Source organism: Lagopus leucura, unplaced genomic scaffold (genome assembly GCF_019238085.1).
Source record: "Lagopus leucura isolate 7727_CA_CO unplaced genomic scaffold, USGS_WTPT01 Super-Scaffold_797, whole genome shotgun sequence".
In the NCBI taxonomy this organism is placed as follows: Eukaryota; Metazoa; Chordata; class Aves; order Galliformes; family Phasianidae; genus Lagopus; species Lagopus leucura.
The window spans coordinates 3,024,697-3,037,670 of NW_024962259.1; the positions used below are offsets into that span (position 1 = coordinate 3,024,697).

The following is a 12,974-nucleotide window of genomic DNA, read 5'->3' on the forward strand; positions in this document are numbered from 1 at the left end:
GTGTAACTGAAGTGCTTGGTACTTTAAGAAAGAACAAAAGGCTGGCTGCCCTCAGCGCTTTAAAAGTTCAATATAAAAATACGCAAGTATGAAAACCTGAAGATGAAGAGGGTCCTTTATAAGAGCCCAGGAACAAGAGCTGGTCTTGTAGGCTGTACCAACCGTGCTGCAAAGGACCTGAAAGCTGTTGGGTGAATTAAGGATGGCGCATGTTCCAGTCCTGTTCTGAACACCCCACAGGCCTGCTTTGTCGTGAACGCTGAATGTCTTCGCTGTTGCGGCTTTCCATCTGACACTTCACGTTATGTCAGAGCAGGGTTTTTTGTGTGTTTAATATATTGGTGACTATGTGTTTTAATGAAGGTGCCCTGTATTCCAGAGCTCGCGAATGCACGATGTGTTGCTGCGGTCGCCAAGATAAGTAGTAATTTTTAAATAAACAGCAGTATAAACAGTTACATAAAACTCATGTAAATTGCTGGCACATAATTTTAGACTGGCTTAAGTTATGTAACCTACTTGTGGCCAAGTTGTGTGCGCTTTTTTTTCCTTTTTAATACTCAATTCATACACTTTAAAATAAAGAAGCAAGTTTGTTTTCACCTGTTTCTTTTCTATTCAGACTGAGTATGCCTTAAACAGCTCACCAGAAAGACTGACAGACAGATAAGGGAAAAAGTGAAGGTGCAAAACACCTCCCAGCTCTTTTGCGGAGTCATTCAGGAAAACACCTTCTCCCTGCTAAAGTAAATAGCTCAAGCCACTGTAGAATTTGTCACTTCTCTTGGCATTTATTTTGCTTGCACTTAAATTATTCACTGAATTGCTGAGTAGATTAATTAGACCCAGGGACATGACTTAGGCTGTTAAGTTGATAGCATCTACTGAATAGTGTGCTGAGCTGCAATTCTGGGTTTTACCCTTGCATTTGCTACTAACTTGTTGTGATTTTGGGGAAAGCATTGTGTCACTATGACTTTTAACCCAGACTCTTAACACAGCAAGGATTCTTTCTCCTTCCCTTCCTCCCTGTGTCCAGGGCCCAGGCTGAAGGACACTGTGATCCTAGCTTGTGTTCCCAAGGGCCTCCAAACAAATAATTGCATTGTTTAACAGCTTCCTTTGAAATGTAAAACTGAAGGAGAGCCCTAATGCCAGAAATCCCTTCATGCCATCTTCTGCTGCCTGCTATCTTTATGAAATAATTGTAACAATTGACACTTGCAGTGTCTTAGCAACTTGAGCTAACGAGGCAGTCAGGAGGAACCAGCTTATTGGTGCACACAGCTCAGATAGACACCAATATTCTTGATTTTGTTCACATTTTGTCTGTTTAGTCAGTACCTCCTAGCTGCATTGAGCCAGCCTTTCCAGGTTTAATTTCAAAAAGAACCCAATTTTTGCAGACTTGGCTTCAGGTTTTCTTTATGTCTCTTGTGTTTTGAAATTCTGCAAAGAATGAGAGCAGAAAGACAAGTCATACCAACTGTATAAGGGTGCTTCATTAGGAAAAAAAAAAGTTTGGCTCTGAGGAGTCACTTTGTGTTCCCATGGATCTGGTTTTCTGCATGAAGGATGTAAGCCATCCATTTATGCACATTCAATTACACCGTCTGAAATAAGAAGAATTCTGTTTGGTTAGAATGTAGGCAGGGACAACATTGGTTAGAAAGCTACAATGCAAACTGGCACTGTGATAACAACCAAGATTTGTGCCTCAGCCTTCCTATGACAACACAGCCCACTCTGGCTGTGGAAAGGAAAGTGAGAAAAAATACACACTAGAGCTGTGAAAAGGGAGAATAAATGGGGTTCTTATGCAAAGGCTTCATGTCCTAGGAAGGTATAGCAGGCTTGGCTCTGATCTTACGAATTTCCACTCCCAGTGGATTCGTTCCACTCATGTAATCTGTGTAACCAAAGCCAGTGGGGAGGTTTATGAAAGTAAGGACAACTCATTTGTGTGAAGCATGCATGGCTTAGGCTCAGCTTCTTCCCAAACCATAATACATTAAAATCTAATTAATAATGACTGGTTGGGCAAATGCAAACAAAAAAGTAATCTATCAAAATGTACAAGACATACAGGAACACTGCATAGCACTGTTAACAAAGAAGGTAAATACACAAACCCTAATTCAATTAATCTGCTTAATGGGATTGCACTGCTTTTCTTCTGGTCCTCCTGTAACATATTTTTAAAGGGGGACATTGTTGAATAGATGTTAATTACTCATATTTATGGCTTTTGTTTCTTTATAAACAAATCTGTACATTAATTTAAAGATCATTCACCTCTCCCTAGCATTAAAGCCAGGTGTCACTGGCAAAACAGTCTTGTTTTTACTTAATTTAATTTATTGCCAATTAATCTAATCACCAATCCAGATTGAGAAGGGAGAAAACATAAGCAATTAAACACTTAACGCATACCCTCCTCCTTTCCTAGTGTCAGCTTCCTTCATTTCTACCAGGGGGTTACTCTCAGCATTGAGGCTCTCTGTTGGTTTTGGAGCTGTCTGAGCCCCAGGCCTCCTCCACCTGTGGGCCTTGGCTAAGTAACCTGCCCAAATACGCCCAGCACAGTGCTCAGGCAGGAGCTAAGTGAGCGCTCGTGTGTGAACTGATTGGGTGCTGAGATGTGAGATAATAGAGTGCTCAAGCATAAACTGATGGTGTGTTCATGTGTGAACTGACTGAGCGCCCATGCATGAAAACTACATGCCCTGTAATTCATGTTCAGCACACAAGGTAAGAGCTTGCAGCAATCCAGAGACCCTATCACAAATGTGTATTTGTTTATCAGTTCTGTGGGTCCAATTTAAGCACTAGAGTATTATCAAATTCTTGTTGTTCTTGTTTTCAGTCCTTGTAAATGAATCAGAAAAGTCCATGAAGGACCAGAGAAGATTTCAGACAAATAGTGAGCAAAGGCACAAAGTCACGACCTTGTGAAAACATTATTTTTAATTATCTATCTTATTAGTAGTTGATGCCATCAAGTCTCTAGCAAGGAGTATTTCCAAACCTCTGGATCAAAAGATGTGGGAACCTCCCCAAAGAAAGAAACTGAAGCTCTTGAGTTCCAGTCCTGTCACACTACAGGAAATTCACCTCTTCTTTGCCCAACATATAAACTGGAAGCTCAAACACTCAGCCATGAGCAAACCATTGGTAAAATTACTTATTAATGCTAGTAAACCAAAGCAAGTATAAAAACTAAAGCAATGTCTAAAAGTCAGCAACATCGTGATATGAGCCTGTTTCTTGGACACCAAAGATGGACAAAACCAGAGCCTACATGTCTGGGTTTTCTCATAGCGTTTCACCTTGGGCTGTTGCTCAAAATCTTCATGAAACAGAAAGCAGAAAGAATGCTTAAACTGAGTAATTGATGTCTGATCAGCTACATCAGTTAAATACATCATCACTTAATATGCAATTCATGTTCAAAGGTGCTTTTAAATGCCTAGCAAACTTAACATAAAAGATTTTTTTTCCCAGTCCAACACATACTACAGACCTTAACAGGAGCTAGAAATAGAAAGGTTTGTTCCAACATTTATACATTTCTATACATGCAAGGCATAAAAATAGAAGTTGAATTGCACAGTTCTGTTAGCTACCAAAATGTAATGTGCAAATAAAGTGCCCAGGAGACCTAATAAAATGCCATAAATGAAGTACTGTAAAAAATATCAGACCACACCTATTCAGCAGGATAAATTCAAATATCTTACAAAGGAAAGTATTCTCTCTTTCCATTTTATGGAGCAAGAACCATTCCAGGGAAAGAAACAAGGAGTTTCAAAACATACAAAGAAACTTTGAATAATAAGTGAAAAGGGTTTCCAGAGCAAATCAAATGCAGAATACCACAATTCCACTTTAAACTGGAACAGAATCAAGCAGTGATGCACCATCTACTGTACAAAGATCGATAGGCACTAATGTTAAGGCACCATTTTCATACCTAAGATTCACTGCTACAAGTATTCTTTTCCATAACCAGGATTCTTCTAGAAAACAAAGCACAAGCTTGCTGCTTTCTGCTCTCATACTGCTATGTCAATGGTCAGTTGCCACCAAAGAGGGAAAAAAGTAGGAGATTTTGTATGTATATATGCACTTCAGCCTTCATATAAGCTCTATCGATTAGACCAGTCAATCCTATGTGGAGCCAAATGCACCAAGCAGGAAGCCTGCATGGAACAATACCAAACTTGATCAAACACTGCAGTTCACCCAGATGGACAAACCACAAAACATGCAATGTCTGTGCGTTTGTAAATGTTTACAGGGACAGAGGCCCACACAAACTGATCAGATCGTTTGGTTGTGAAGGCATTACTCTCAAAAGAAAAACAAACGGGATCACACAAAAATCACAGCTGCCTTTCTGTACAGTCTTTGAGGCTTTTCACACAAAAGTTTGTGGTGAAAGACTTCCACTGACACAGCGAGATACCAGAGAATCTCAATTGCTGTGTTTTTTTTTTAAATACACAACACATCCTATGGGCCTGACTTGGCAAAATGCTTCATCTCATGATCTCAGATGCTGACCTGTAATGAAAGGTGGCTCAGAAAATCTGTTAGTTGAGACTTGCAATGAGAACAGTAAATTGCAACAGCTTCTCCTGGATAAAGGTGCTTGTCTATAACCAACACGCTTCATGTGGCCATCCCAAAGCAAAATCCTGAGGCTGCTGCATATCTCACTAGGACTGAACCAGTGATTTAAAGACAGTTTACACGAATTGCTCCAGTAAAAAAAATAAATCTGAATTGCCTTGGAGGAAAGGAGGCAGGGAGATATTTCTTGTCAAAATGTAAGTAAGGCATAAGTTCTTCTTTCCTGATCTAGTTGCCCACCTCTTGCTTTTTTTAAAGAGCTACACTGACATAGAAAATAAAATCTTTCCATCCAACAGAAATCCTAGAAGGCAGCTGGGAAATCCTGACTACAATGAAATATTCTGTTAAAGTAACTGAAAAAGGTAACAAAAGGCTGAAGTGCACCAGACAGGCTTAGCATCCCTATCTGGAAAATAGCTTGGCATCCAAGTCCCCAGCTACATCCAGGGAGAAGATCAGCTCTGTTTGCCACATCAAACATGGATCAGATTTTTTCTTCCTTCATCTCTTTTCAAATATGAACAGTTCCTATCTCTTAAATAAATTAGCTCAGCTTTGGTTATGCAAGCTCTTTCTTTTTCTTCTTCTTTTTTTCCTCCAAAGAGGGATACAGATGTTTGTTGAAAAACTGTAAGTAAAATATAAATGGAGATCTTCCATTGCACAGTGGTCCTTCCAAGTAGGTGATGTCCAGCACTGTGTCCATTTTTCTTCCCTTTTCTACACCTGGGTATAAGTGCACAACTATGTCAACTTCTGATGGAAAATTCATGAAAAAATGATATGCAAAAAGACAGAGTTAATGTGTACTTATTCACTGCAAAAGCAAAATAAGTATCAGGATTAAAGTGCATAGAAAATAAGTACAATAAAATTGCTTGTCAACACTCTTTCTTCTTTTAAACAAACAGATTTCTCCATGTACATGCATTGTGTGGAATTTGTGAAACCTAGAAATGCTAATTAGCTAAAGACAACAGGTCTTATAAGACCCAGGGCTCCACTTATGCTGTTCCCAGGAGTCAAGTAGTGCCCACGTGGATTCCTTGTTGCTGTGACTTTCTGCAACAAGATGGGGATGGCAGAGTAGCTCTAAAACATATAGAAAGGTTCACTCTAGCTTCAAACTGTGGTGTTATTTTGTTTAATAGCACAGAACATTTTGATTGCGTTTACAGAGATGTAAAACAAAAGTAGGTCGTAAGTGCTTCCATGATGGGATGTGAAGTTTGGCTTTCGGGCATGATTAGCCAAGGGTATGGGTTTTTCTTCCCAAATTATGGTGATGCTTCACATCCTTCCTAGAACTGGCTGGGGTGAGGTGTCTCTGGCTTTGAATCTTCCTCTAGCACAGAGCAGATTATTACTATTATTATTGATTTATGGCATGCCTGTCTGCCTCCAGCCTCAAAACACTTTACTAAGTTACAATATACATAGGAATCATTTCACATCAGCCACCACCACGTTGTAGCCTTCTCTAGAGGGAAACTGAAGGAAGCCATTAGGATGGTGCCTGCAACATTAAACAACAATCCAGGAGAGGAAGTAGAGAATACTCTGGCTCCTTAAAGCAATGGCTCAACAGAATGCAGTCGCTGAACTGCCATCCAGCTGGGACACCAAAGTCAATACTCATTCACCGTGTGTGGTTAAAATTAAATCTCCTAATGAAGTGAGATGGTTTTAGTGGTTAGAGAGTGAGTGCAAAGTATTATTCTCCTGTATTATTATTTGTAAGTTATACAGCTAACAAGGGAAAAGTCATACACAGGAAAATAGCAGACAGCTAGATAACGTTCCAAGCCTAGTTTCTAAATGACATTTGAGCAAGTAAAGCTTTGGAAAAATATGTTAAAAAAAAAAAAAAAAAAAAAAGGATGACACAGAAGAAAAGGAATTGGCAGCTTTTCGGTGCTTTTAGGGAACAAAACTGGACTGAACAAAAGTCTAGTTTTATGTCAGCTTTATCCTCTGTAATTCAGATCCATATAAAAGAACATTATTAGCTTCTGTAAATGCGCAGGTATTCCCTATACACTGCTACAAATGCTCCTGATCTTTTATTAGAAAAAGAAATGGTAAAGTAACGAGGGAAATAAAGCCTAACAGCTCACTTTCTTCTCTGAGTCAGTAAAATACTTAGATGGCTTTCTGCATAAGTGCTTAATACTTGGACTGAAAAGATGCTCAGACAATGTTATCAAGATCTCCTTTCAGGCTAATTGCTAGCTGGTTCCAATCATTCGTACAAGTGATCATTTCAATGGTTGTTTCTTTTTTACAGCCTCTAAAACTAGCATGAAGAATCTCACTCCATAATGTAATAAGCAGTTCTACAACCAGTGCTTAATTAATTCCCAAAAGTCACCAAAAGAAGCTATTAATTATCTTTCTTTTTATCTAACCATAAATATTCAATTCTCGTGGGACAGAGGATTTAAAAAGAACTTTCTGCCAGAACTGTCAACTTGATGTAGCATAAAACGATGACCAACGAGAGTAATTCAAAATATGACAGCAATGCCACCTCGTCTGATTGGAAAGTTGGGTCAAGTTGGATCAAATTCTCTTTATGGTGTACTTACCATAACGGGACAGAACTGATAGGTGCAAACCATGCTCAACACAGCCGAGTTAGCAAGATAAAAATACTGCAATCTTTAAAACTAGGAACAATATTCTGATTTAAAAATCAGCTCTATCTGGGAATTGTCTTTACTGTGAAAATATCAACATTTGTTATAATGAGAATCTGGACAACATTTCAGATTTGTTTAAAATCCGCATATTACAAAGAGCAGGCTAATATTTTCAAGAGAGTTAAGTCTTTTAGGAGCCCAAGTATCATATTCACAAGTAAATCAGGCAGTAGGAAGCCTTTAAATGAAATTTAGTTTCCTGGCAACCCAACCCATTGTTTAAAATTCGATTTAGTCTCCTAAAGGTCTTTGATGTTTTTGCAAATAACACTTCCTGCAGCACTGCAAGGCTGACTAGGTGTAATACAGTCATTTACCCTTCTACTGAGGCTATCAGGAATGGAATCACTTTGATTGTTTTAGTGATGTCTGGGAGTTTTTTTTCCTTGCACTATGAAAAAAAGTGTACTGAGCATAGCCAATGATGACTGGCATCTCAAATCAGAAGTAGAGAGGTAAGAAAACATGCCTTTTCCAAAATAATCTCATTTAGTCCTTTGGGTGCTTGTGATGCCACTGAAGGCTGTGCACTGGCGTGTCCCACTCTAGAGGAACTTAATGAACTGCTGGGCACTTGCTCTACTGCAGCTCTCTGCATATTTCCTGTCGAAGCAATCGCTGTGGCACCTATACACAGAAATAGGAAAGACACTGCCCCAGACCCAGCTATCATAGCTCCTCCTACACGTATCAAAACCCACTCTAAGAGGACTTTCTGGGTCTCCACTCTCAGCTATTCCCTGGAGCAGTCAAAGGCGGCCTCAGATCTTCAGGAAGTACTTTTAAGTCCCTTTACCTGTGGAAGGACCCACGTTCCTAGTTAAAACTGGAGGTTGCATATTGCTCCATTAAACATTGAGGAACTCACTGTTCCAATCATTTTAGAGAACCAGCAAGTTCCCTTAAATCAGAACATTTTGATTTCAATCTTTGATAAAACTTTTTTTGTTTGTTTTTGATTGGAATTTCCTATGGAATAGAAATTATTTTCTACTCAACAGAGCTATTCACATGGAAGCATTTTCCTATTCATTCCACTTTGCAACTGGTGCCACTCCATATGTATAGCTCTTCCAAGAATGATGTGGCAGCCCTGGAATACCTAATTAGTTGGGCTGTATGATACCTCTGCCAGAAGTTTCAACTTCCAGAGGCATTCCTTCAAGGAACTGTGGTGTGGGTTTGGCATTTACAAGGATACATACAGTTTCAGAAGCCCACAGGCACCAAAAGCTAGTCTGCATTGCATAGCTGACTCATGTCAACCCAGTCACTGAGCTTAACTACAGAACATCAAGCAAACTCCTTCAAAGCACTCAAGAAGAAAGCTTCTGTTTGTTGTTTTTTCCTTTTTAAATAAAACTTTGTCTTTAAGGAATCTTAAAAGAACATTCAATTTGTACAGCTATTTCTTATGAAAATAATTAAAGTCAGACATTTCTAGCGAAAACACCTTTTTCACTTGGCCATCAAAGGTTTACAGATTGTTAAGGCAAATGAAAGATATCTAAATCCAGTACCTTTATACTTGGTCACCACAGCTGAGTTGACACTCAGAGGTTCTTGGAAGGTGACAGTGAGTGATGTACTGCTTGTTACCATGAGACAGACATTGGTTGGCGCCTCAGGGGCTCCTGGGAGAGAAGAGAAAACATCAGCTCTTCAGCACAACAAATCCTATTCAAACAATGTTTCTGAGTCTTCAAAGAACCCACTGAAAATCACCCTGCAATTGTGAGCTTTGGGTTGTAGGTGTTTGTGTTCTCTGCCTTTTGAGAATTTTAATTAGTGCCCTGCTAACAATATCCTGCAGACACCATTTGTTTCTATCATGGTTTTTGGCTCCTTTCAGTTAAAAATATCTTCCTGCATATATGTAACCTAATAAAACAGATTCATGCTAATTATGTCAATGAAAAGCCCCTATAAATCTCTTGGGGTGGGTAGGAAGAGAGAGAAAGGACAAAACCACAAAGAGCTAATTAAACTTTTATAGTTTCACTAACAAATTCGAATTTATTAAATGACAGAAAACCTTTTTACGTTATTGCGATTCAGAAATTGCAGATTCCACAAATGTTTCAGTGCAGTAGTTCCAAAACACATTTGTCAGTTGAGGCCTAATTTTTTTTTACTATTATTATTTTGTTTTGTCGTTGTTTTTTGTTTTTTTGTTTGTTTGTTTTAAAAAAGCTGAGTTCACAGAATATCAATCAGACTCAATTCAGAAATCAAACATAAAATGTCATGACTTACTGCTGGAACTGATTAAAAAAATCGTTTTATTAACTTACTGCTGTATTGGGCTGTATTTAATATCTAATACAAGGGGCACTACCTCTGTCTTGAAGAAACAGTCTTAGAATACAATAAAATTGAGAAAATACAATAAAATTGAGACAATTTTTCCAAGTGCATACATATATAAAGGTGGCTGTAAAAATGTTAATGGCAATGATTGTATTTTATTGAAGAGGAAGGGTACAGCTAAAAGATCCAAATATGAAAGCGTTCAGTCCTGCTTATTTCTTTTTTTATTCCCATTTTCTTTAAACAGTTCTGTACCCCATGTAGCCCAATTTGTAACTATGCTGATGAAACGTCACATGTAGATGTCAACAATAAAAATAAGTATTGATAATTTTTATACGAAAAATCTAAGTTCATTTTAAACCAAATATTAAGAAAAACTCAACTACTTTAAGTCAGAACTATTTAATAAAATAGAGTACAACAACAGAAAAAGACCACTGTTCCTCTATTACTTCCTCCGTATTCATATATTCTAATTGTCTTATTTTAAACTCTGATCATATGAAATAACATCCAGAAGTAAATGTGAAGAGACAAGACAGAATCATTAGGTCCTGAACTAAGAATCTGTAATCTCATCAGTTTTACACTTGCTGCTCTCAGATGCTCGGTCCTTTCTGGAACTAGTATCAAATTTCCTTCTCACTTTTGGGAAGACCATTTAACTGAGCGCCTTATTTTTCCCACCCTAACATTCATCTGCTTCACAGCAGTGCTGTGAGGATCATCTTTGCTCAGCAAAGGCAGTTTTCGCCACCATAAGAGTTCTTGTCTTAAACTTTGCAGCTACTTTCTTCTACTTACTAGCATGCTCGTAGCCTGCCTTCATGCGCTTGTATAGCCTGTATCTCCATTCCCATGCTTTTAGTTGCTTCTCTTTTTCTGTGTTGTCTGTACCAAGGCCTTCATTCATCACTTGTGCAGACAATTCAGTAACTCGCTGCTGTGCTTCCTGGACCAATGTACACAGATGCACTGACCTGCTTTCCATGTTAACAACTACCAAGAAAAGGGAAAAGTAAATAATTGCTTCATGGTCTCATGTGACAAAATTCTGGCCTTATGCATTCCAACATAACCCACATAAGGCCAAATCCTTGAACGCTGTGCCTTCCAACAGATACCTTGTCATCAACCTGATTAGAGCCACACCAATTTGTACCACACTTAAGGATCTGGCCACTTAAATGGGATAATGACACGAATAAACAGTAGATTTTATCTCTGGTGTTTCTCAAAAGCTTAACAATGTCTTAATGAGCCTGAAATTGCTTACATGTTTTAGGTTGATAGAATACTATAAAAGAAGTAAAATAATAAAGAAATTGGTCTCTAACTCTTACTTTGCCATAATACCATATGTTTCATATGTCATATGCATCATATGTCTCTCAGGAAGAAAGAAACTGGTGTTGGTTATAGCTAAAAACAATACACAATATATAAATCTCTACAAGTGGAGAGAGACCTAACTGGCAAAGTTAAGAATGAGAGTTTTGTGTTTAAGGGCCACAGCTGAAGTACAGTGATTCTCTTTCCAGTTATCTCTGTGCCTCAGTGTTGCCCTTTACTTCGGCCTGTAATCAGTTCTGACAGACCTGACGGATCGTGAGCTGTTTGACGCGTGGAGACTTTGTTAGTCTCAAGTGCTCAGAATGATTTTAATTCAACATTAATTAGTATGAATTGCCTGTATGAAATACTGTGTGCTGTATAAGTGTGAAAAATGACAGCCACATTGGATATAAACTAAAATTCTTAGCCCAGGTCCACAAGACTGCCCTACACCAGCCCTTGATGATACAGAGAAATGTAGTGAATCAAATGCTATTTTTCAGAACTGCTTTTAGCCTGAAATTGTTCAAACTATTAACAGTTTAGAAAATAGGATTTGTAAAGCTGTTTAATCTGAGCAGTGCAAGAATTTATCTGATGTTCAATCCACAGGAAATAACATACAAGAAAAAAAATTCCGAAGTCACAGAAAGCAGCTTTTCTGTGGTGCCTGGTGATTTTGCAGACGAGCTTTGAGACAGTTCTAAACAAAACCCCTTATTTATTTAAAACACTTCACAAGGATTCACATTTATTTAGAATTGGCACAAGATGCTCCTCTTAACAATAATGGAGTGTTGCTGTGTAGGGACAGCCAGCCTGCTAGTCTGCCTGTGTTTTTAATACGAACAGCAGCAGTGTTGCACAGGCTTCACCACCATTTACTTGCATAAGCCAGGAGCAGTATATGGTTCTGACAACATGAAGCTGACATAAGGGACCAAGGCTGACTGGCTTTTGACATCATAACGAGTGATCATATATGCACATATGAATGTATAGTTCCTAAACTGGAATCATAGGATTACAGGATAAATTGGGTTGGAAGGGCCTTTCTAATTATCTTGTTCAAAATTTAATGTTCAAGCTTCTTGTTGAAAACAAGATGCAAGTTCAGGCCAAGTTTCTGAGGAATTACCCATCTGGCCTGGAAAACTTCTTGAGATGGAGCTTTACAAGCTCTCTGAGCAATATGTACAACTGCTTTACTGACCTGTGATTGAAAAAGGTGTTTGCTTTATCCAGTTTGAACCTCATTTTAATTTTATCATTTGTCTCGTGTAACCGTATCACCATTGAAACCTATCATAGTCTAAGTATAATGCTGCACAATAATGTGAAAACTGACAAGGAATCTTTAAAACCACAGGAGGAGAGTGCAGAATTACCCAGCACCTCTGACATCCAAAGGTTGCTTTTGAAGAATGGCTGTTTCTAAGACGCTGGCCTGTAGCCATCCCTCTTGAAGTTTGATCATTCTTTGTATGGACATCAAGAGGCCAGGCTTACTGGAATCTGCTGGTCCTCACAACTGGCTGTTTACTGAGAGGCCAAAGGTGACAGTTTCCTGGCTTCATGCCTACAATAAGCGTGCAACACATCTGATAGCAAAACAGGACTGAGAAAGGAGATTTTATGTGCCAGAACTTCAGGTGATTGTAGGCTGGCATTGGTTCAAGATTTCACTGAGGATCTGGCTCTCTCTCTTTCATCACGATTCAGATCCACAGTTGTCTGGTCTTGGAAATGTATCAAATCAGTCGTTGGAAATTTTAATCTTATTTATATTTAGGTTCACATGAACAAACCTAGCCAGACCACAAATATGCGAACAAAAGCAACTGAAAAGATTAATAATGCAGTGGGCTTTGACAAGAGCAAATGTCTCGCTTCCTCCCCACTAAATTAATATTCTAAATGCTGCAATTTCTGATCCTGCTTCATGTTTAAGAAATGCTGGGCTCCTGTTAAGATTTATACAGCCTG

General features: G+C 38.6%; 1 protein-coding gene across 1 annotated transcript in view; it reads right to left on the reverse strand.

Moving 5' to 3' along the window:
- The window catches only part of ANKFN1 (ankyrin repeat and fibronectin type III domain containing 1), a 53,351-nt gene that overhangs the window by 31,564 nt on the left and 8,813 nt on the right, over positions 1-12,974 (reverse strand). Inside the window, exons 3-4 of the mRNA XM_042865267.1 lie at positions 10,458-10,652; positions 8,861-8,974 (exon numbers count right to left, since the gene is read on the reverse strand). Coding sequence (XP_042721201.1) covers positions 8,861-8,974; positions 10,458-10,652 — 309 coding nt within the window. The remainder of the gene's footprint in view (positions 1-8,860; positions 8,975-10,457; positions 10,653-12,974) is intronic.